Here is a 24,459-nt window from a genome sequence, read left to right as displayed (position 1 = left end):
GCCAAAAGGTTTACCTGAAGGACTCTTAGACCATGAGAAACAAAATTCTCTGGTCTGATGAAACAAAGATTGAAATCTTTGGCCTGAATGGCAAGCATCATGTCTGGAGGAAACCTGGCCAGTACCATCCCTACAGTGAAGCATGGTCGTGGCATGTTTGGCATGCTGTGGGGATGTTTTTCAGCAGCAGGAACTGGGGGACTAGTCAGAATCGAGGGAAAGATGAATGCAGCAATATACAGAGACATCCTTGATTGAAACCTGCTCCAGAGCGCTCTGGACCTCAGACTGTCACTGGGGTGAAGGTTCATCTTCCAACAGGACAACGACCCTAAGCACACAGCCAAGATACAAAGGAGTGGCTACGGGACAACTCTGTGAATGTCCTTGAGTGGCCCAGCCGGAGCTTAGACTTGAACCCGATTTAACATCTCTGGAGAGATCTGAAAATGGCTGTGCACCGACGCTCCCCATCCAACCTGATGGAGCTTGAGAGGTCCTGTGGGAGAATGGAAGAAACTGCCCAAAAATAGGTGTGCCAAGCTTGTAGCATCATACTCAAAAAGACTTGAGGCTGTAATTGTTGCCAAAGGTGCTTCAACAAAGTATTGAGCAAAGCCTGTGAATACTTATGTACATGTGACTTTTTTTTTATTTATATAAAAGTGCAAATATTTCAAACAAACTTCTTTCACGTTGTCATTATGGGGTATTGTTTCAAGAATTTTGATTAAAATAATTAATTGAATTAATTCCATTTTGGAATAAGGCTGTAACATAAAATGTGGAAAAAATTAAGCGCTGTGAATACTTTCCGGATGCACTGTATACAGACTTCTACTATTTATACATCTTTACACATAATTTATTAATGATTGCAGTTTTTGCAGTGCCCCATCTAAAGTTGAAACTATTCCTTATTTGTAAATGTTTAAAAAGTTTACTTATCATTTAGTACCTTTATGGGAAGTGGACTTAGGACACTTTCCCCAGTAATCTCTATGGCATAAAGTCTCCCAAATGACCTGAATTCACCATATTTAAACATCTTTACAAATCATTTTAAACAATTTTTTCATGGTTTTGCAGTACCCAATCTAAAGTTAAATGTACAATCTTAAATTGTAAATGTTTATAAGTGTTATATGTATACTATGCATCATTTAGTACCTTTATATACCTTTAGTACCTAGAGTATTGTACTTTTAGCTGTAACACCATTAAGTTTAGCTAAATGCTTGCTAAAGACATAATAAAGATATAAATGTAATTTCGGTACAAAACATGTTTTCATTACCTCAACACTTAGTATACTTTATCCTTAAAGAGAGGATATTCCTTGAATCATGCATAAACTTTTTCAAGAAAATACTTCATTGTTTTCATTATATTGTTTTGATAAACAGTGAAGTAATGAACAGTTTGAACAGTGTTCTCTTTTAGTAATCAAATTGACCCTTGTACACTGTTGACCCCTTAACCAACCCTTAAACCTACTCATACCACCAAATCTGTCTCCAAACTTATCCGTATCCCACCTCAATACCAGCAAAAAGTGTTTTGCCATAGAACATGAACACAATAACTACATTGTACCATGTAACAGTTACATTTTTGATGTAAGGGTACGTTCAAATTGTCAGTTCAAATCTGGACCAAATCCAGATTATTGTACATATCCGATTGAAATCATGACATAAACTCTTGTGTGTCTCGTGACCAATTTAAAAAAACCAAGGGGAAAAATAAAGGTAGTGTTAACAACTCACCGCAGCAGCAACATTAATGCTGTATTCCCGATAGTCCAGAAATGTCATTATATTGCCACGGGGTCTGCGTATACAGGTGCTGTTTACATATGTACCCGCAGATGAAACTGTAGCCTCCAGCAAAAAGGCACCAAAATAAAACAGCAAAGCGATGAAATGGTAGAACATATCCTGTAAATGGAAGACAATTTATAATGTTTATAGTGTGTGCATATCAAAGGATGTATTTCAGAGAATCCTGTCAGACAATATTTCCAATAATAATAATAATAATAACTCTGTGAAAATGTGACAATAGATATTTATAATAGATTCCTTTTTAAATGTATTCACAGATTAAAATGAGCAACATAATTGTATACAGTATACATCATTGCACTATTATTAATCTCAGTTATTAAAAAACATTGACAGATGGTTTATGTAAATTGTCACGTTTGGTTTTGGACCTTGAATCACTTTTAGGTTTTCATGTCATTTATTTTGTAATTGTCAGCTATGTTCCTAGTTTTGTGATGTTCCTGGTTATGTAATGTGATAATAATGATAATAATAATAATAATAATACTGCATTTTTTTAATGGCGCCTTTCAAAACACCCAAGGAAATAAAAAGAAATAAATGAATAAAAAGAAATAAATTCCATTTGCACCATAGAATATAACAACATATCAGAACACACCATAGATACTGTAGAAATTACATGCAGACTATTAAAATCAGGTCATAAAAAAGCCTGGGGAAAAAGGTGGGTCTTAAGACGGGATTTGAAGGTATGCAGACTGTCACTATTACGAATATCAAGAGGGAGAGAGTTCCATAGGTGAGGGGCCGCATGGCTAAGAGTTCTAGTTCCCATGGTAGTTAATGCATACGTGGTGACACCAGAGAAAGTGGGAGTAAAGATCTTAGAGCGTGCAAAGGGATATAAATATGAAGAAGATCAGTAAGGTACAGAGGAGAGAAGTTGTGAAGTGCCGTGAATGTGAGAAGTAGAATTTTGAAATCAATGCTATACTTCACTGGAAGCCAGTGTAGCGGCTGGAGAATTGGTGAAATGTGCTCAGTAAGGATTTCTAATAAGAACACGAGCCACGGAGTTCTGAACCAACTGAAGTTTATAGAGAAGTTTGTAAGGAAGACCAGTAAGAAGAGATTTCCAATAATTGATACATGAAGTAAATAGTGCGTGAATGAGGATTGCAGTATTGTTCATTGTTAGGGAAGGACGGAGACAATGAAATAACACTGATGAAAGTATGTAGTACATGTAATATTATTAACATGAGCTTCGAAGGAAAGTGTGCTATCCAGAATAACACACAGGCTCTTAAAGGGTTGGTAAACCACGATTTCACTATTCTAACTTTAGCTAGCGTGTAATGTTGCTGCTTTGGCATAAACAACATCTGCAAAGTTACAACGTTCAAAGTTTAAAGCAAAGGGAGATATTTGCTTTTAAAGAAATCCATTTCTAAGAACTACAGCAAACGGCCAGTAGGCGACTACACACATTCCTCCAGGGTTGGTGACATCACCAGGCTCAATATTTACATAAACCCCTCCTCCGAGAATATTAAATAGGGGGGGCGGGGGCGCCATTTTGTATCGCGGCGCTGTTGGGGTATAGTTAGGCTGGAGTGTTGTTGCCGCGATGCCGAGGAAACGCTGTTATATTCATCCGGATTGCAGGTCTGGGGTACTTGCTTTGTTCAGCCTTCATAGGGACAGGGGTGCGTTGCAGAGCGTTTAACATACAACATGTTATATGCACGTGTGTATGAGACAGAAGGGAACAGGCACGTGCGGGGCTCCCGCAGCACATCTCACGGAGGGAAACTTTCACAATGTTCGCGAGTTCAACACCGGATTTGCACAACGTCAGCTGCGTGAGACAAACGCGGCCAGTGTGTGAATACACGACGCGCGCGGGGCTCCCTCCCGCAGCACATTTCACGGAGGAAAACTTTCACAATGTTCGCGAGTTCAATACAGGATATGCACAACGGCTTGACCTGAAAGCTGGATTTACAAACAGAAGCTGTTTACGGGCCACAACCTGTAAGTCTGATTTATTTTTCATCGATGTGTTTTCCTGTAATAGGTTGTAGCAAGGAAGTAAACAGATGACAACACTGTTCTGCAAACCAGTCTGTTAAATGCTTATTCATACTTAACGTTATCCGACGAACACCTATCGTTACAAACACTAACGTTAAAATCTCAACAGCGAACTGGCATTAGTGTAAATGATTCTTTGATTAGAGCTTTTATGTATTATTTATCTACAGGCATGCTAAACATGGTTCTGTGTGTGATTTGGCTACTATAGTAAAGCCAGTGTTTAGTGTTTTGGGTTAATAGTTCTTGCGACAGATATTTGGCTATAATCGTTCTAAAAATACAAAAGTAACAGTGCCATTCAGTAGCGATCACTATAGATCCGCAGTCTTTCTTTACTCATTAGGACTGAACAGGTTCTGCTCGATCATCTTCACTAAAATGTTCTGGGTCTGATTCGGGCTCAGATTGGTGTGGTTTTATTGACGCCATCGTTTCTAATATTACCAAAGCACAGTCTACCGGTGAAGGGAAGGGGCGTGACGTTTCCGACAAACGTACACTGCGGTTAGCGAATCACAACACACTGGGCCAGCTAACCAATCTGAGCCCATTGCGTATTTTTGAGGGACTGGCTTCATACAACCCGGAAAGCATCAGACCGTTTTACAAGGAGGGACAGAGCAGTGTAGAATAAATGTCAAATATATGAAAAATAATGATTTTCTTTTTAAAACGAAGCATGAACACATGTTAAAGTGCACCCCACAAACACAATCAAGCCTTCAAAACAATGTGTTTTACCACCCCTTTAACCTGCAGGAAAGGACGAATTACATTATGATCATTGTAATTCCCCTGTTCCTTGTGTGATCATGTAATGTGCTTCCTTTGCTCTATGTGTTATGTTTTTATTTGTTTATTCTAGTCATGTGTTTCTCTGTTCTGCTAGATCAATAGGCTTGTACGACTTCATGCAGTGCTGCTCAGACCGATCGGCATCTGACTTGCAGCAGTGCATGCTGAAATTTTGTCCAACTTAAGACAGAGCCGATGCCATGTCACTGTGAGAATGCCATCAAAGTACAGCAAGAGTGATTCAAGAGCAGACGGCTGACTCAGCCGCTGCAGCTTCTCCAGAGCGGCTGCACAAGCACTGGAGACAACAAAGCTTTTTCACCATTGGCCGGATTCACAGATGACAACAATGACTTGTGTTCCCTGTTTATTCTGACACCTTTAGTTCCGCTAATGCTCATAAATCTTTTTTTTATCAGTAACAGGGCTCCAGACTAACTTTTTTCACTTGGAGCCCAGTGGCCCCCTACTGAAAATTTTAGGGGCACAACCAGAAATTTTAGGGGCGCACACCATAAATCAACATGCTAACCAAATCTACTAATTTCCACTGTATTACTAATAGGGATCGGTATCGTTAAGGTTTTAATGGTATTACTACTCTTACCGATACTGCTTATCGATCCGGTACTTTAACAGTATTCTTACCGGTTCTTTTTATTATACTTTTTTTTTTTTTATAAAAAAAAAAAAACATAATTAAGAACATAATTAACATGGCTTGAAAAAGTAAAATATATATAGCAAAAGAAACCGCAAAGTTTGAACAAAAATATAAAACATCTATTTGTAAATGGACCAGTGTGCAGGCATTCGGAAGGTCTGCTAACATTAATATTACAGTAAAGAACAAACCTACAAAGAAATCTAATAAAGTAATGAAATGTAAAATAACACTGCATAGTTTTCACTGTATAAATTGATAGATTAATGCTTATAAAAGCTAAAGTTATTAATTCAAGAGATGTGAATCTTTTCTATTTGCCTTTAATTGTTCGATTCGAATTAATGGCTCAATCGTCAGCAGGTTTATTAGACGCTGCCCCTTTAAGACCGATCGAATGTAGAACTAATAATATCATATTCTCCTATTTCTCCAAACTATTTACGCCCATTTAAGATATAAACTGTTAAAATAACTACTCTCCAATCCGGTCAATTTGACACCGGCTATTTGTTGTTTATTTGATGGTTTAGACGCGCACACGAAGCCTAAAATATTAAGTGCAAGTCGGTCCATTTCGCAGCACACACACATAAGCTTGAAGTTGGAAACAGCGTCTCTTGCGCGGATTATACTGCATTTAATAGCTATTTATTATCACACACATCCCGCAGTTTAGCAACAGTAGAGACCGCAGTTTACAACAATCACTGAATCTGACGTTTAGTTTAGGTTTAGGGAGAAATGACAGCGCAGCTGTGAAGGGAAGGATGTCGCGCTCGACGGAACACGGCTATAGGAATAGTTTTACCTCATATCATCTTTTTATAATTCTTGGAAGCCAAAATCGAAAATAAAATTAGATTAATATCACAGCACATCCCTAAAGTTTAAGCAGACTAAACTTCTGTGTAGTTCTCTTGGCCATCCTCACTCATTAAGCTGACTGTGGTGTTGTGTTCGCTGCAGCTCCACGTGAGAGAGCTCGCTCGCTTTCTCTCTCTCTCTCTCTTCTGGATTGCGAATGGCAAAAATGCATCACGGACAAATGATTTAATATTATCTCATATAGAAACGGCTGGCAAAGATAGAATTTGCCAGACATAACGTCTATCAATTATAATTAGTAAGTGTATTTTCTTAATTTATCCAGTACCAACAGCAGGCAAATTTACTGGTCGCACATGTGCGACTGGATGTAAAATTCAGTCGCACACTCTCAAATTTTAGTCGCAAAATGCGACCATTTAGTCGCACTCTGGAGCCCTGCAGTAAATACTCTTTTTATGCAACCATAATGTTATATTGTGTCAAAATAGCACTGATTAAATATATATAGACCCACTTTATTGGTAGTAAAATAGTATGTTGAACTTGTACAGATCTTGTACAGATTGTGCTGTATTAAAGGGAGAGTTAATTTTAAATTTTGTCATCACTTCCTCACCCTCATGTTATTCCAAACCTGTATGAGTTTCTTTCTTCTGCTGAACACAAAAGAAGTACAAGATCTTTTGAAGAATATTTGTAACCAGACAGTTGACGGCAGCTATTGATTTCCAATGTATTTTTCCTACTATGGAAGTTAATGGATACCATCAACTCTTTGATTACCAAACATTCTTCAAAATATCTTCTTATTTTGAAGAAAATAAGAAGATATTATTTTCTTCTAACAGAAGAAGAAAACTCATATAGGTTTGGAACAACTTAAGGGTGAGTAAGTGATGACAACATTTTCATTTTAGGATGAACTATCCATTTAAGCAGCACATGAAAAATGTTTCTGTTGCTTCATGAATAGGTCTGAAATCTGTGTATTTGACAAATATTGCATCTAATCCACTTAATCTGTGATAAAGTATGCGTCAATATGGGAAGCAGAAAGTGTCCGACTTGTAAATCACGAAAATCAATTGATTGATGCTGATATTTGTTTGAATTGTGATTTGTCTTTTCTTAATATTGTATATATTTTCACATTGAATGAAATTAAACTTATTGTGTGTTGATTTTTGAGATCAAAAAAGAAAAAAACATGACAATGTGTGGGCACTGTCAAATGGGGTCTAATCTGATGTTTTGTTCACAGGTATTTCTTGTTACAGCAACTTTCAAAAAATTAATTGGTGCAAATCTGTTAGTTGTGGTGGAAATGACACCTCAAATCATCATTTTAATGTAGTGTAATAGCTATGTAATAACTAACATAGTGATTCATATAATGGATAAATAATAAAGCAGGGCTCGACATTAACGCTTGTCCGGGACAAGTGGATTTTTTGAAGGGGCAAGTGAAAAATAATTTTACTTGCCCGATGGACAAGCCTGATAAACCCAGACATCCCAAGTCTCCCGGAAGTTCAGGGAGTCTCCCGCATATTGATAGCGGATCCCTGATGCCCGCAAATTAAATTCTCCCGCAATCTAGAGCGAGGGAGCAAGAGTGCGCATGCGAGACACAAACTGTGCACGCGCGCACGGCAGAGAGGGAGAGAGAGCGAGAGACCTTGAGTGTGTGCTAGTGTGCACCTAATAAAGCGCATGTAAGACGGAGAGCATCCTGATTGGCCTGTTTCGGTAAGTCAACCAATCAATTGTCAGTGTGGGCGGGCTTTTATCTCTTCTCCTGAACCGAATTAAAGGGGTGGTAAACCACGATTTCACTATTCTAACTTTAGCTAACGTGTAATGTTGCTGCTTGAGCATAAACAACATCTGCAAAGTTACAACGTTCAAAGTTTAAAGCAAAGGGAGATATTTGCTTTTAAAGAAATCAGTTTCTAAGGACTACAGCAAACGGCCAGTAGGCGACTACAGACATTCCTCCAGGGTTGGTGACATCAACAGGCTCAATATTTACATAAACCCCTCCTCCGAGAATATTAAATAGGGGGGGGGGGGCATTTTGTATCGCGGCGCTGTTGTGGTATAACGTTAGTTAGGCTGGAGTGTTGTTGCCGCGATGCCAAGGAAACGCTGTTATTTTCATCCGGATTGCAGGTCTGGGGTACTTGCTCTGTTCAGCCTTCCTTGGGACGGGGGTGCGTTGCAGAGCGTTTAACACACAGCATGTTATATGCACGTGTGTTTGCGTCAGCGGGGAATTAGGCGCGCGCAGGGCTCCCTGCAGCACAACTAACAGAGGAAAACATCCACCGTCTTCGCGATTTCAATGCCAGATTTGCACAACGTCAGCTGCGTGAAAAAAACACTGCCGGTGCGTGGATGCATGACGCGCGCGCTGCACATTTCACGGAGGACAACACAATCTTCCACAAACTTCGCGAGTTCAATACAGGATATGCACAACGGCTTGTCCTGAAAGCTGGATTTACAAACAGAAGCTGTTTACGGGCCACAACCTGTAAGTCTGATTTATTTTTCATCGATGTGTTTTCCTGTAATAGGTTGTAGCAAGGAAGTAAACAGATGACAACACTGTTCTGCAAACCAGTCTGTTAAAAGCTCATTCATACTTAACGTTATCCGACGAACACCTAACGTTACAAACACTAACGTTAAAATCTCAACAGCGAACCTGGCATTAGTGTAAATGATTCTTTGATTAGAGCTTTTATGTATTGTTTATCTACAGGCATGCTAAACATGGTTCTGTGTGTGATTTGGCTAACTTACTAGTTAAAGCCAGTGCTTAGTGTTCGTTTTGGGTTAGTTCTTGCGACAGATATTTGGCTATAATCGTTCTAAAAATACAAAAGTTAAAGTGCCATTCAGTAGCGATCACTATAGACCCGCAGTCTTTACTCTTGAGGACTGAACAGGTTCTGCTCGATCATCTTCACTCAAATGTTCTGGATCTGATTCGGGCTCATATGGTTTTATTGACGCCGACCAAAGCACAGCCTCCGGTAAGGGGCGTGACGTTTCCGACGTGCACTGCGGTTAGCGAATCAGAACACACTGGGCCAGCTGACCAATCTGAGCCCATCGCGTATTTTTGAGGGACTGGCTTCATACAACCCGGAAAGCATCAGACCGTTTTACAAGGAGGGACAGAGCAGTGTAGAATAAAGGTCAAATATATGAAAAATAAGGCAATTTTTTTTTAAACGAAGCATGAATACATGTTACAGTGCACCCCACAAACACAATCAAGCCTTCAAAAGAATTTGTTTTACCACCCCTTTAATCAGTTCAGTGTATCTAGAAACTGGAGAGCCATGGCAGAGGGAGAGTGCCCCAAAAAAACGAAAGTATAAAGTACATAATTACAATCTTGCACGCTGTACAGTTTGTAACTGACATGTTATGGTTGAGTTAAACAAGTTTCATTTCATGTGCATATTTTTTCAGGTCGGCTAGTTGCCAAGGCTACATGAAAACAAACTCCTAGACTGTTTGGGATGTCTGTAAATCGTCATTAACAAAAATAACTAGGGAATCACCCAAATGCAAGAATGATTCTGCATTCATTAGCCTACTGTAATTGGCGATCGTCAGTGAATGATAATAATGTATAATGAACTGACAGTAACGTTGCACTGTTGAAGCTCGCGCAGCCTCTCGAGGAAAAATCGAAATTAAGCTGTGTACCGCTCACACAGAGAAACTCAGTTAACACACTGCCGTAAACATGTAGAAATGTGGAGTTTATTTATATTTATAATATGATACAGTTGCAACGTCACATTCCCAAGAGTGCTGTTTTCCTGAATAACATCACGACTGAAAATGACACTGATTTCATACGCCAACTCCATAAACAATTATTAACATTAAGTCACTTACATTTTAGATGCAATATTGAGAGTTTTTGTTCTATTTCAGCAGCGAAAATAGCTCCAAAAGATCACAGCAGAACGCGGCGTGTAACAGCAACAACGTGTTAGTGAATGATTCAGCATTTTGAATGAATCGATAGAATCAAAGATTCAATTAATTATTCGTAAACGCCTACCTCATTATTGAATGAATCAGCGTTTGAGCAAATCGACTCAAGACTCGCTCCTTCAGACGGTCACAGGCTGCCACTTACTGGTGGTTTAGTTTCATCTTTCCAACATTTCTTATTTGTATATTTAAAACAATCTCATAACATTATTTAATGCAGTTGTAATTTTTCAGTGTAAATTATTTAATTTGACTGGTAACAGCAGTGTCATTTAATTGATTGATCCAATTTAAGAATATAAAAGGAAATCTGAATCATAGCCTATAGCCTATTTAATAAGATTAGGGGGAAAATGCCCTTTATAAAAGGTAAAAATATCACAAATATGCATATGTCAAAGCTGATTGAACACTGGTGAGAATATTGCTTCAGAATAAATTTTATTTACAACACACACACAAAAAATTCTTTTTTTTTTCCGGACAAGCACATTTTTTTACTCGGACAAGTGGATGACAGATTTACTTGTCCGAAGGACAAGCACGTGAACATGCTTAATGTCGAGCCCTGAATAAAGGCATAGTTTCCAAAATGTTTTAAGGTGACCTTTATATTACATAAATAATGTAGATTTAATAAAAGTTTTAGCGTATAAAATAACCTGACAAAATGACCTTGACAAATCTTGCAAGCACTAGTATTTCCTGCTCTACCAACCCTGTGACTTTGAGCCAGGTGCTTAACCCCAAACTCTACTTGGAAGATTGTCCAGGCAATTAGTGTACAATAATCTACAATAAAATGTCAACTCAATGTATGTGCTAGTCTGAGCACTGTGATTTTTTTAAGTAATACACACTCACCATGAAATTCCAATCAGTGTTAATCTTGTCAGCCAGGCCCAGCAGAAACAGGGCGAGGTAAACAGATGAACAGATGAACATGGTTACTGACACAAACATCACCCATCCTTGCAACAATGGCACGGACACATTCGTCGACGCTACTAATATCCACACCAATCCGCCAAAAACCTAATGTTTGAGAGAGGGGGAAAAATACATTTCTGAATTCAAAAACCTTTAAGTTTGTGTAGTATAATTGGTGTGTACAGACATAATAAATATAGTATTACTGTATTCTCTCTCAGACTATCAATTACAAATCATCATAACAGCCTTATTATTATGATTTCCATTTTGTGGCCATGTTTTTAGCTATCAAGGTGTATACTGCATAATTCTAAGGGACACGCCTTTGTGAATTATAGAAGTTTAACCCAGTAAGTCTTGAAATAGCTATAAACAACAACACTTACAATTTCCAAACAAATCAGAGCCCCGGAATACGTCCTTAGTATTTCCACTCCGAGGGGTAGAGAAATAGTCGGTGCTGGGAAGGAGGTAGTGGCCGGGTTCTGTGTTTCCGCCATCCTCATTCAGCTCGACAAGCACAGGTTGAACAAAAGACTAACGCATTGGAAAATTCTGCTGGAGTCATGTATCAGGAACAGGTCTCACCGGTGTGCAGCCACTCCCATTTTGTTCGGTCCTTTCTCACTCCCACAATTCCGCCAAACCCCTGGGACTGAGAGCATGCAGTTTCATTTACTGTGAATGAATACTTACTTTTAAAAAGTACTTACTTAAAAAGTTTAAATGCCTATTTAAAAAGTAGTTCTATATAATATATGTCTCTGAGTTTTTATTTTCCTTGCAACATAAGACTTTTGTTCTTTTGTTTGGCAATGTACAAAAATAACAGTTTCACCACTTTGGTTAATGATTAATGCATATATGCTTAGGTTCAACATACCTGAGTAAATATTGTTACACCCAAAAATTATTTTTAAGAAAAGCCCGGATAATGTACATTTCCTCCAGTGCTTTGTGGAGTAATAAAATTCATATATGGAGTTTAAAAGTACTTGTTTGATTTGATTTCATGTACTGAATGAAATCAATAAAAGCTGAAGTGGAATACAATTGAAAGGGGTGGAAGGATTTCTGGAAATATGATAGTCGATTGAAAACATTCTCCATCCATGAATAGAGATGTAGTGCAAAGGCCCATTCATAAATTATTGCCTAGTTTTGAGGATAAGACCACAGCTTTTGTAACTCTTTGTACAATAATGAGGGATATGCTGAACACTGTAATTAATGTGCGCAGAAATTTGAAGTTACTTGGCATTTGTCAGAGCTATAAAAGTTCCTTAGTTTCACATGTGACATTGCCATGATTAACAGATAGCAAGCACGCATTTCTAGTTATCTGCTTTGAAAAGAAGTGCTATCTGTGCAGAGACTGATAAGTATTACCTAATGTCAATAATAAATCACTTGTTTTTTTATTTTGTAAACGATGAAGCAACAGTTTTACTGAATTATAAGAAGTGAGTCGAGTCAGCAAATTAATAATAATAAAACAGCTGTTAATTTATCATTTTTTATTTTACATCGTACAGGTATGATTTACTGTAATAATAAAATAACATTACATTATACAATCACTTGCTGCAGTATTGCCAGTATTTTGCTATAAAAAAAAATAATCAAGATTTAGAATTAAAAGTTCCTCACTGTTATTTAAAGAAAGGCATCGACACTCACAGACCCCTTGTTATCTTTTTTACTTTTTATTTAATTTAGGTGATTTGAACGGTGGTGGATAATTTTCATAAAATCAGAAACATCAAAAACATGATGAAAAGATGTATGACATTTATCATTTTAAAAATAATGATGATATAAAAATAAATTTCCTCTGTGGCCATTAAACCATCACAAGATTTAAGTTGCTGAAGTGTTTTTGTTTTTGACAAACTCACATATGTAGTACTGTGTGTCTCCACATTCTACCTGGCTCCAGACTCCGGTACTACAAAGCTGCATACAGCCACCTTTGCCGCTGCGTGGCCCCTGCAGTGCCCAGACTGTGGTATTCAAGAGGGGGTTACCATCAACATACATGTACCCCACCTCTGTCACCCCTACCTGTAGCCCTATGAACACATGAGTAAGATCAGCTTCTCTGATATAGTTGGCCAGCAAGGTGTTTGTCTCTGTGGTTCTGGGCATAGCAAGAGACCCCCCACGCAACTTGCAGTTTAGAAGTGAGTCTTCATACCTCCGTGCCTCTGTGACCAGCAGGTAAAACTTGTTCTCAGTCTCCCTGATACCTAGAACCACTTTAATGAAATTGACAAAACATAGTACTGGTTAGTGTCTTGTAATCATTTGTCTGTGTTTTCAGTGGAAATAAGTGTGATATGCAATATGGAATGGAGCTGTTGTCTCACTATTACTTACAGAAATTACCACACTCTTTAATCATACAAAACATCTTTTTCCAAAAAAGAAGTTGACTTCATACAACTACTAAAAATTATGTTGACATCAGTTGAAAAAGTAAAAATAAATAAGTGAAGTTAGTTCTGAGAAAAGCTCCAAAAGCTCCCTTAAAAGCTCTTCAAAGATGACTCTTAGTGATGAGAAAAACATCTTTCAGTTATAGAAGTCTTCTTCTTTTTTTTCTTTTTTTTCTTTTTTTTGCATCGTGAATATGGTTTTGAGTCAATGAATATATTTACTAAGCATTTATAACACTCACTATTTGGCAGTTGTTGTGAATTAAAATGTGTTCATGTAGTTAAGCCAGTCAACAATTTATAATGCATTTGTTAGAGTCAATAACAAATGCAATGGGTTTTTTTTTTATTGCACCATTTGTGTGAAGATTTAAGAGGATTAAACATTCAAGGTTTGTTTATTGTTTATTATGCAGTCTAATATCATGGAAATTGTATAATTATCACAATGGAGAACATTAAAACAATATCAAGATCACACAAGCAAATTCGATTAATTAAACACACAAGTCTCACCGTTCTTAAGAAACTTGACAGCATTTCTCAGTTTGCTTATATTGATCTCCATCTGTCTGACAACCTTTCTGTACCTCCCACAGTCACAGGTCATACCTGTCACACAAATTGTTCAATTGTTGTCATCCATAATAATAAATATGAAGAAAATCTAATGCCTACTGTTTATTCAGAGGTATGATACAAGTATTTTTCTTATTATATGAAATGCCTTCAAACACAGAGATGCTTTGATATTTACCAGGCTTTCCTTTTAACCCTCGGAGACCATCAATTCCTTGTTGTCCCCTGTTACCTGTCACAGCAATAGATTAACAGTTACAATTCAACCTCTGACATTCCATTAAAACATACAGTCTAATCTAACTAAACATTAGCCACTAATTATTCAATTTACATGCACATATATATTATTTAAATATTATATATCCAGTAATAACAATGAATCACCAGTAGATGGCAGCAGTGCACATACTTTACACTGTTTCCCACTTATCTGCAGGGCAAATTATGTCAGTCTCCAACTAACCATGATTTTCCTTAACCTTTCCTTCCCTAACCTTAGTGTTTGGTCCTCTCATAAAAATAACATCTCTTCTCTTCTCTTCTCTTCTCATCTCTTCTCTTCTCTTCTCTTCTCTTCTCTTCTCTTCTCTTCTCTTCTCTTCTCTTCTCTTCTCTTCTCTTCTCTTCTCTTCTCTTCTCTTCTCTTCTCTTCTCTTATATTGCAATTATTTTCAGAGTAAGTTCAAACTATACATACTATACATGTCAATTATTTATTTTCCTGGTGTGGAAAATTTGCTGGAATATTACTGGTTTAAAATATTAATGTAGGACAATAAATACCTTCACTTTCTAGACGGGCATTAGGACATCCACATTACTTAATAGATCAATGATCACTGTATTTTAACCTTCAGTGCTCAGTACATTTTCAACATACTTTACAGATCAACCACAAGAAATCTTTGCCGTCAAACATTTCTGTTTAGTTCTATTTAAGTGTAATGTTCAGTGTCTGGAAGGAATGATTAAACATGAACTATAGTGAATGAAAGGGCATAGACAAATTAGAAAATACTGCACATGGATGGAAAGGAAAGTGTCTTTCTGTAGACGATTCCCAGATACAATGCTATGTTATCAACATAGCATACATAATATGTAAGCATACATAAACAAACAGCATTCAATCTCAGTTTAGAGTCTAACCTCTCATTCCCCTAGGGCCCATCTTTCCTATTTGGGCCATCTCTCCTTTTTCTCCACATTCACCAGTCAGGCCTATGAAAGAAGACAACAAGGTTACTAGTTATCTGACTCTGCCAAAATTCCAGAAAATTGTCTCACAATGCCTTTCCAAAGGAATCAAGCACATATCAAAGCAAAATTAGTCTCTTTACGTGCATACTATTTTAGCCTCAATCATTGCATTTTGTGTGTGGCGAAATTATATTGTGTCAGTAGTCTTTGACATAAAATTTTTCCAGCTCGTTAAAAGCTTTCAGACAGCTGTTTTTGGGACTGCTTGTGACAGCCTTGGACCAAAGTTCCTAATTAAATATCCATCTGGAAATGGGTAATAGGCATTCCTGAGTTTTGCAAAGCAATAATATTATACAACTGCCAAAGCAATAATAGGATACAATTGCTTTCATTTCTGTAGTGTCATTCAATATAATTTCTGTGATCACTCATTTTGGCTTAGTGGCAATGGCATTCCCATACATATTTTCTCATACTGTATGGATATTTTTTCTTTTCTTTTTTTTCAGCTGCTGTTTGCAATCTTCAGTGATTGCTCCATTTATTAAAATATTTCAGTTATAAGGCAAAATATGCTGGAAAACCTCAGACATCATTTATGAAATAATTTGAAGAGCAGAGGAACCATCCTAATGTCTAAACCAAGTTATGTGGAGAAGAGGAACTGAACCATCTGAATGTCTCAGTGAACTCCGGCAATACTTCATTTTTAAACTTTGGAACTTTTTCTCTTTCTATTCTTGTGAATGATTTCATTTTTGCTTTGAGGGTGTGAGGATTTTTAAACACTGGAATAATAATTCCCTGTACTTGTTTAAAATGAATTAAAGCAGAGTCTGCCATGGTTTTGCCAGTCAAGCCCACTAATTCTCAGATTTCCCCTTTTTAAGAGGAACATTTAGCTGTTATGTATAGCATTTTGCTAATATGTTTTAAGATGCATAGCTAAAAATAAAACATAAAAATTGCAGTAAACAGCCATTCGCCTCTGTGGTCACTCTGTAGAGTGAAAAAAAACAGGCATTTTTCTCTTCCTGGAACTTTTCTCTTCCTTTTTTTTAACCCTTCTTTTGGGGAGCTTTGGTTATCTTTGATATGGTTATTGGGGAGCTTTGGTTATCTTCCCGGTCATATGTGACCGGACCCGTAAAAATTAAACTTCCTCCACCCCAGTAAAACCAATGTAATTTATTTTTCTTCAATAATATTTTTCTATTTTCTTTTGTATTTTGAGATGGTTCGATGGTACTTATTAATATTTATGCAATAATTATGGTCTATTTGTGCCATTGAAAATAATACCTTTTTTTGTTTTTAGTAATTTTTAAACAGTATTTCAGGTTAAAATAGAGTCTATGCCTTCAAAAAAATATTTTTATTTAGCACCCTCTTTTGGAATTATTTATGGAAACATGTAACCATGGGTGTAACCACTAGAGGTCTATATGGAGAGGCTTGTTTATTCCCTAGTTCTATTTTGAACACATTTAATGATTTTTTTTAGATGGATTTGAATATATATTTAAACAATCTCAAAGACTATTTATTATAAATTATAAATGTGGTTCATAGGTTCAGTGATTCATAAGTGTGTTTGTGTATGTGTGTGTGTGTGTGTGTGTGTGTGTGTGTGTGCGCGTGTGTGAGTGGATGTGTCCACATCAAACTCTTGATGTTTTAGAGTGTCACCCCTTTACTGCTGTGTACTTTTTTTCAGCATTGTGGCCGATTTGTAGATTGTGCACACAAATCGGTGATTTTTTGTGTTTTTGCTGATTTCCCATTAATTTCCTATGGTCGGTCATTTGTGACCGAAGATAATGAAAGGTAGTATTTTTTGTATGATCACTTAGCATGCTTGATTCATGCCCTCAATTTTTTGTGTGTTCACTAGGGATGCCACAATTCTCAATATAATATTGAACCGTTCGGTACGGCATTCACGGTTCAATACGCGCGGTTTTGCATTTAATTAATAATTTTTCTACTAATTCTATAATTTGCCTCCATCCCAATATACTGAACAACGCGACATACATTCACATCACACGTTAGTGGTAGAGTTATACTCACGGAACACTATAGTTATTCACAATCACGAAAGTTCATTATATGCATGCGTTTTACAGCCTTGCCGGTTAAACATTTCATTCACGTGCTTATGCACGATTTTAACATGCGCTTTTCCGAGCGCGCACACTAAACGCCTGTCAAACAGACGATTACTGGACTAAGTAGTCGTCTTACTGCGCTAATATGGTCAAATACACACAAGTTTATTAACATAAACACAGTCGGTTATGTCTAAAGTGAAAGTAAAATCGTGTCTGTATTAGATGCATGCAGGTCTTAAAGGGATAGTTCACCCAAATTTATAATTCTTTCATCATTTACTCACCCTCAAGTTGTTCCGAACCTGTATGAGTTTCTTTGTTTTGCTGAACACAAAAGAAGATATTTTGAAGAATGATTGTAACCAAGCAGATAGAGCAACCATTAACTACCATAGTAGGGAAAAAAATACTATGGTAGTCAATGGTTGCTCTATCTGCTTGGTTACAATCATTCTTCAAAATATCTTCTTTTGTGTTCAGCAGAACAAAGAAACTCATTCAGATTTGGAACAACTTGAGGGTGAGTAAATGATGACAGAATTTTCATTTTTGGGTGAACTATCCCTTTAAATTGACAGCAGCGCAGTCTAGTGAACACGCTGTCCTTAAAGGGACAGTTCATCTCTAAAAATATGTAATTATTTACTCACTCTAATATTGTTAATACGACAACAAAAGACAAATAGAAAATCACTCATTACTCTTGACTGAAAAACTAATACAGTAGCTTTAAGAATCAATGTATATTTTATAGTGAAGTCTATGTAGTGTTTTATTTTTACATTTATTCATTCAATTTCATACTTAAATGCTGCTGTACTGCTCTGAGCTGCCAGTGTACATCTTTATATTTATTTATTTTATATTATACAATACACTAGGAATGTGTATAAGGTTTTTTTTAAGTAAAGTTTTAAGTTTAAGTAAGGTTTTTCAATTCTTTTACGTAAAATAAAGAAAGAGTATTGCAATAAAAAATAGTCTTTTTTCTCCTTCACCTCTTGCTGTTCCTGTCGCTTAAAAATAGAATAGCAAAAAACTGATGTGACAAGCCATCAGAACCGAACCGAACTGAAAATCATGGTTAAAAACCGAGGTATGTATTGAACCGTGGACTAACTGTATTGTTGCATCCCTAGTGTTCACATACCTAATGCCATAAAGTCACCAAGTTTCATATCATTCCGATGAAGCTGTGATTTTTAGAATTTCAAAACCGAAAATTTTCCGGTCAGAAATGACAGAAGAGCACCAGAGGGTTAAGTACGTTTATGTGTGAAAGAGAGGGCATGTCTTCTTGTGATTGCAATTCCAGGCGTTCTTGTACTGGTTTGATTAACAGCTTGCCTGGAAGAGGCATGTCTGCTGAGAGCTCCACAGATTACACTTCCATCTTTGAACACATGGCGACACCGCTGCCCTTGGCCTCAATTAACATGTCTGCCTGCCTCTGACGTGACTTCCCTCAAGGGAAGATGTGGTCTGGCAGAAACAGACTGTCTTCCAACTACACTCTGATGCCCAGTGAGGGCAAGGACACATCAAACAGCTAACTTTAGGTCAAACTTAGTACAGATGCTATGCTACCACTTCTTTAGAATGGTACAGAGGAAGCTACTGTATAGCAGTTAGGGAATTACAACAGCTCCATCAGTGTAATGCAGCTCAGAATCTTGTTATCTGAGCAGCATTACTGCCTAATGTTATAAAAATACATTGCTTACTCCACAAAACTCATATAAGTTCACAAAACTCTGGACTACCTATTGTGGTAGGATTTTTGCAAAAAGGAGAGCCTTTGAAACAATCTGTTTTGTGAAAAGTGCTATACAAAATAAATTAATTTTGAATTAACAAAATTAATTAAATTGAAAAACAGAAAGAGCAACTACATTACAAAGCTTTATTAAAGCAGCTGATTTGAGTTTACTGGATATTTTTGGCCATGAACATTAAACAGAAATGTTTTAACCAACTTCCCTTTAATCTATCACTGATTCATTAAATAACAAACCAACAACGTCTCAGAGACCTCGCTGGCCAGGTGGGCCGGTTTTCCCCATTCTGCCCTCTTCACCGTCTGCTCCCACGTCACCTGGATCGCCTGTTAGATGAAGACAAAGTTAGAGATTGGGGCCTCTCAAACAGAAAATGCACAGACAGATCTTACCCAAACATGCTTCTCCGTTACACTGCAGCTGTTTTAATACAGACAGTTATTCAATATCAAGAAGGGCAAGTTTATTGGCATTGGCAAAAGTATGAGCTGTGGGGAGAGACATTTCCTTTTAACAGTTTTTTTTTGTTTGTTTATAAAAACAAACAAAACTATATATATATATATATATATATAAATATATATATATATATATATATATATATATATATATATATATATATATATATATATATATATGTATACATATATATATATATATATATATATATATATATATATATATATATATATATATATATATATATACGTATATATATATATATATATATATATATATATATATATATATATATATATATATATATATATATATATATATATACATATATATATATATACGTATATATATATATATATATATATATATATACGTATATATATATATATATATATATATATATATATACGTATATATATATATATATATATATATATATACGTATATATATAAGCAAAAGGGAAGTATTAGCAGAGCTATTCAGACAAAGACACGAGAAGCTACAGTTATATAATTATGTTTTTACTATATATATATATATATATATATATATATATTTATATAGTAAAAAACATAATTATATACATATTCAGTGGGGAGAACCAGTATTTGATACACTTCCGATTTTGCAGGTTTGCCCACTTTCAAAGCATGTAGAAGTCTGTAATTTTTATCATAGGTACAACTGTGACAGAATCTAAAACAAAAATCCAGAAAATCACATTGTATGATTTTTAATCATTAATTTGCATAGATTCCGTCTCTAACAGTTGAAGTGTACCTATGATACAAATTACAGACCTCTACATGCTTTGTAAGTAGGAAAACCTGCAAAATCGGCAATGTATAAAATACTTGTTCTCCCCACTGTACATATACACACCTCATATCCAGAAATAGCAATTCTTATATGCATGCTGTTTAACGTAATGGAATAATCACTGACACACTTTCCACACAATTTCATTTGCTAAGACTGTGATCCTTTCAATGACAGAGCAACATTTTAACAAAGGCACATTGTTGGGTTTACCAGCATGGCTCCAATCATACGAGAAGCTACTGTAGCAAATTAAAATTATAATTGTATCTATATAAACAGTATGACAACAACAAACCAGCAGGAAGCCAACAATGTAAAAAGTAGTAATCTGGAATTGTTAAAAAGCTATTTCTACCTGATCTTGCCCTTACATTTAGATTTGTTAGTGTAACCTAAGTTATTTAGGTTGATACAGTCATGCCCTGCAATGGACAGGCCATCCATCCAGGGTGTTTCCCTGTCTTTGGCCCGAGATGCTGAAATAGGCTCCAGCATCCTTGCAACTCTGCTTAGGACAAGCAGTTTGGAGAATAAATGTAATTTAACATTAATGTTAAATAACATTTTAACTAATTTAGATGTTACCACATAAATTATTGAAGTGAAGGTTATTTATCCAGATTAATATTTAATGACAATGTTTGACCAGAGCAAATAATAATAGTAATAATAATAAATTACAAATGGGCTTTTCTGAAATCTCTACTCTGTACTAAAATGTTTTTTCTTCATAAAAATAAAAAATAAAACAATTAAATACCTTTTGATCCAGGGAGAATGCTGTTGGAGCAAATTTCAGTTGTAGTACAATAAATGTATACATTACAAAGAAATAGAAATAAAAAAAGTTTCCTGCTAAAAGTTTGTGCATCCATGTCTTGAATTGGAAACTTCGCTCTGTTCTCAAGAGGAGAGTGAAAAGGGAGTTTTACATATGTTTACCAGACCTTATCATATCTGTGTTTAGCTTTCAAACAACACTGTCCAGAACGCAGATTATCTCCTTGCACTGCAAGTGAGGAATTTGGTTGTGTGCAGAAGTGTTGCCAACCTGAAGATAATTTCTGATAGAAATGTGGCAAATATACATACTTTTATATGTTTTATATGTTATATATTTTAAAAAGATGGCTTGTTTATCATATGTTGAAATGTTTACATAATAGTCAAAATAGAAGTTTAATATTAATCTAGTGTGTGTAAATCGTGGTTAAAAATGCATTTATTAGTTGAATATATGCTTTAAGCTTCCACAAATTTTTCACAGATGGTCGGTTCTAACAGCCAGTTCTATGATCCATGAAGAAAAATGGTCAAATCCTCAGTACATATGTTTTGGAGTTTGCTGTTTTGTTTATTTTGAAGAATTGCGCTCAATTTTTCACTCAAACATTTTCTGGATATTTGAATTAAGCATACTGTTATTGCATATGTTAATGGAAATATGTAAAAACACACTTAATGTCAAATTATAGCCTATTAGCACATTTTGGAATGGTGGTTATTATATCCAATCTTTTGATCTGAGCTAGTACTGTCTTCCCTTTTAAAAGCTCTCAATGCTAAACTGGGATTTTTTTGACAATGTTGTCGTCTGTAGAAAGCTCAGTCGGGGAGCAGTTCTCCTCTTGCCAACAAACAAATGATGTATGATTATGTTTCAGGCAGCATTACAGGTCAGAAGTCAGATTGGGATTGGAACATTCAAAATATTTAATCCAGTTCCATCTGGTTGAAGATTGGATTCATCATCTCCTTCAAAAACCTCTTAAAACCAAAAAAAATTCTCTGACTATTACTTTTTAGCTCTTGGTCTGTAAATCACACCTTGCTATGTTTGTTATTTTTTTTCATCCCTCCTTGTCTGTATCTCTAACCCAGTGGTTCTCAAACCTGTCCTGGGGACCCCTCACCACTGCACCAGACACACACAATTCAAGTCTTGCAGTCTCTACTAATGAGCCTGATGATTTGAATCAGGTGTGTTAGATTAGGGAGACACGCAAAATGTGCAATGGTGTGGGGTCCCCTATGGCAGGGATGTCCAAAGTCGGTCCTGGAGGGCCACTGTCCTGCAGATTTTAGAATCAGAATCAGAATGAATGATTCAGAATGAATCAGAATGAGCTTTATTGCCAGGTATGTTTACACATACTAGGAATTTGTTGTAGTGACAGAAGCTCCACAGTGCACAGAATGACAGTGAAAAGACACAGATAATAAAAAATTAAAAAAAACAATATCCAATATACAGACAATGTGCAAAATAGCAAAGACACAATATAAAAATAAATAATATAAGCAACATACTATGTACACATATTTTAGGTTTAAATTAGAAATGTAAATAAGTGTGTTAAAAATAAGTGAATAAAAGGAATGTACAATTCTCTCTCTCTCTCTCTCTCTCTCTCTCTCTCTCCGTGTGTGTGTGTGTGTGTGTGTGTGTGTGTGTGTGTGTGTGTGTGTGTGTGTGTGTGTGTGTGTGTGTGTGTGTATATGTGTGTGAGTTTCTCATTTATTGTGAAGTGTTCATGAGATGGATTGTCTGAGGGAAGAAACTGTTCCTGTGCCTGGTCGTTCTGGTGCTCCGGGCTCTATAGCGTCGACCGGATGGCAACAGTTCGATGAGGGAGTGTGCTGGATGAGAGGGGTCCAGAGTGATTTTGCCAGCCCTTTTACGTACTCTGGATAAGTACAGATCTTGGAGAGTGGGGAGGGTTGTACCAGTGATTCGCTCAGCTGTAACAGACGGTAATTGAAGTGCATAGGATGGATTCAATGATGGCAGAGTAAAACCGTTTCAGCAGTTCCTGTGGCTCAGTTGGCAGAGGAAGTACAACCTCTGTTGGGCTTTTTTCCCAATGGAGGCAATGTGAATGTCCCACTTCAAGTCCTGAGAGATGGTGGTGCCCAGGAACCTGAATGACTCTACTGTTTTTACAGTGCTGCCCATGATGGTGAGTGGGGGGAGAGCAGGGGGGGGGTTTCTCCTGAAGTCCACGATCATCTCCATTGTTTTGAGCATGTTAAGCTCCAAGTTGTTATGACTACTGCAGACAGCCAGCTCTTTCGCCTCCTGTCTGTAAGCAGACTCGTCTCCGTCCCAGATGAGGCCGATGACTGTGGTGTCGTCCGCAAACTTCAGGAGCTTGACAGAGGGGTCTTTAGATGTGCAGTCGTTGGTGTAGAAGGAGAAGAGTGGGGAGAGAACACAGCCTTGAGGATCCACTGAAAGACAGGTGGGCACAGAGAGCTGACTTAGTTTGGGCAGGAGGAGGTTTGGGAAGATAGTGTTGAAAGCCGAGCTGAAGTCCACAAACAGGATTCTTACAGAAGTCCCTGGTTTTGAGGATGAAGTGCAGACCCATGTTTACTGCATCATCCACAGACCTGTTTGCTCTGTAAGCAAACTGCAGGGGGTCCAGTAAGGTGATGTCCTTCAGATAAGCCAGAACCAGTTTTTCAAATGACTTCATGACGACAGACGTTAGCGCCAGAGGTCTGTAGTCATTAAGTCCTGTTATCTTGGAGTTCTTTGGAACGGGGATGATGGTGGAGCGTTTGAAGCAGGAGGGAACCTCGCACAACTCCAGAGATCTGAAGTTTATCTCCAACTTACCTCAACATACCTATCTGGAAGTGTCTTGTATGCCTAATAAGACCTTGATTAGTTAGTACAGGTGTGGGGTTTAATTGGGGTTGAAGCTAAACTCTGCAGGACAGTGGCCCTCCAGGATCAGGATTGGACACCCCTGCCCTCTGGGATCAGATTCCCGCCAAATTTATTGCAGTCACGCATTAAAAAATAATAATAAGCGTGAATCAAAGTTTTAAAAGCACATGTGAAAATATAACGCACAAAACTGAAAAATCAATGCAAAGCTAACCAGAATCACAAACAACGCAGTCATGGAAATAAA

General features: G+C 36.8%; 2 protein-coding genes across 3 annotated transcripts in view; both read right to left on the bottom strand.

The window, feature by feature from the left end:
* The window catches only part of mal2 (mal, T cell differentiation protein 2), a 48,264-nt gene extending 36,493 nt beyond the window's left edge, over positions 1-11,771 (bottom strand). For both annotated transcript variants that reach the window (XM_079837436.1, XM_079837437.1), the window contains exons 1-3: positions 11,526-11,771; positions 11,071-11,241; positions 1,770-1,940 (exon numbers count right to left, since the gene is read on the bottom strand). In XM_079837436.1, coding sequence (XP_079693562.1) covers positions 1,770-1,940; positions 11,071-11,241; positions 11,526-11,645 — 462 coding nt within the window. In that variant the 5' untranslated portion in view covers positions 11,646-11,771. The remainder of the gene's footprint in view (positions 1-1,769; positions 1,941-11,070; positions 11,242-11,525) is intronic.
* Positions 11,772-12,564: 793 nt separating this feature from the next.
* Positions 12,565-21,435, bottom strand: colec10 (collectin sub-family member 10 (C-type lectin)). The gene is made up of 6 exons (XM_079836201.1): positions 21,297-21,435; positions 19,509-19,580; positions 15,309-15,380; positions 14,335-14,388; positions 14,094-14,189; positions 12,565-13,397 (listed from the first exon to the last, which is right to left on the bottom strand). The coding sequence occupies exons 1-6, from the start codon at positions 21,409-21,411 to the stop codon at positions 13,000-13,002; spliced, it is 807 nt and encodes a 268-aa protein (XP_079692327.1). The 5' UTR covers positions 21,412-21,435; the 3' UTR covers positions 12,565-12,999.
* Between the last annotated feature and the right edge of the window lie 3,024 nt (positions 21,436-24,459).

This window comes from Gobio gobio (genome assembly GCF_949357685.1).
Source record: "Gobio gobio genome assembly, chromosome: 15".
Taxonomy (NCBI): Eukaryota; Metazoa; Chordata; class Actinopteri; order Cypriniformes; family Gobionidae; genus Gobio; species Gobio gobio.
This window is presented reverse-complemented; position numbering and strand designations above follow the sequence as displayed.

What these genes read in the sequence shown, in the direction of transcription:
- colec10 (XM_079836201.1), bottom strand. Translation starts at nt 21,411, where the DNA reads ATGGATGCACAAACTTTTAGCAGGAAACTTTTTTTATTTCTATTTCTT. An exon ending in AGGGTTAAAAGGAAAGCCTG is followed by an intron (nt 14,190 to 14,334) that starts GTAAATATCAAA and finishes TTTGTGTGACAG; the next exon opens with GTATGACCTGTGACTGTGGG. An exon ending in TGTCAAGTTTCTTAAGAACG is followed by an intron (nt 13,398 to 14,093) that starts GTGAGACTTGTG and finishes ATTTCATTAAAG; the next exon opens with TGGTTCTAGGTATCAGGGAG.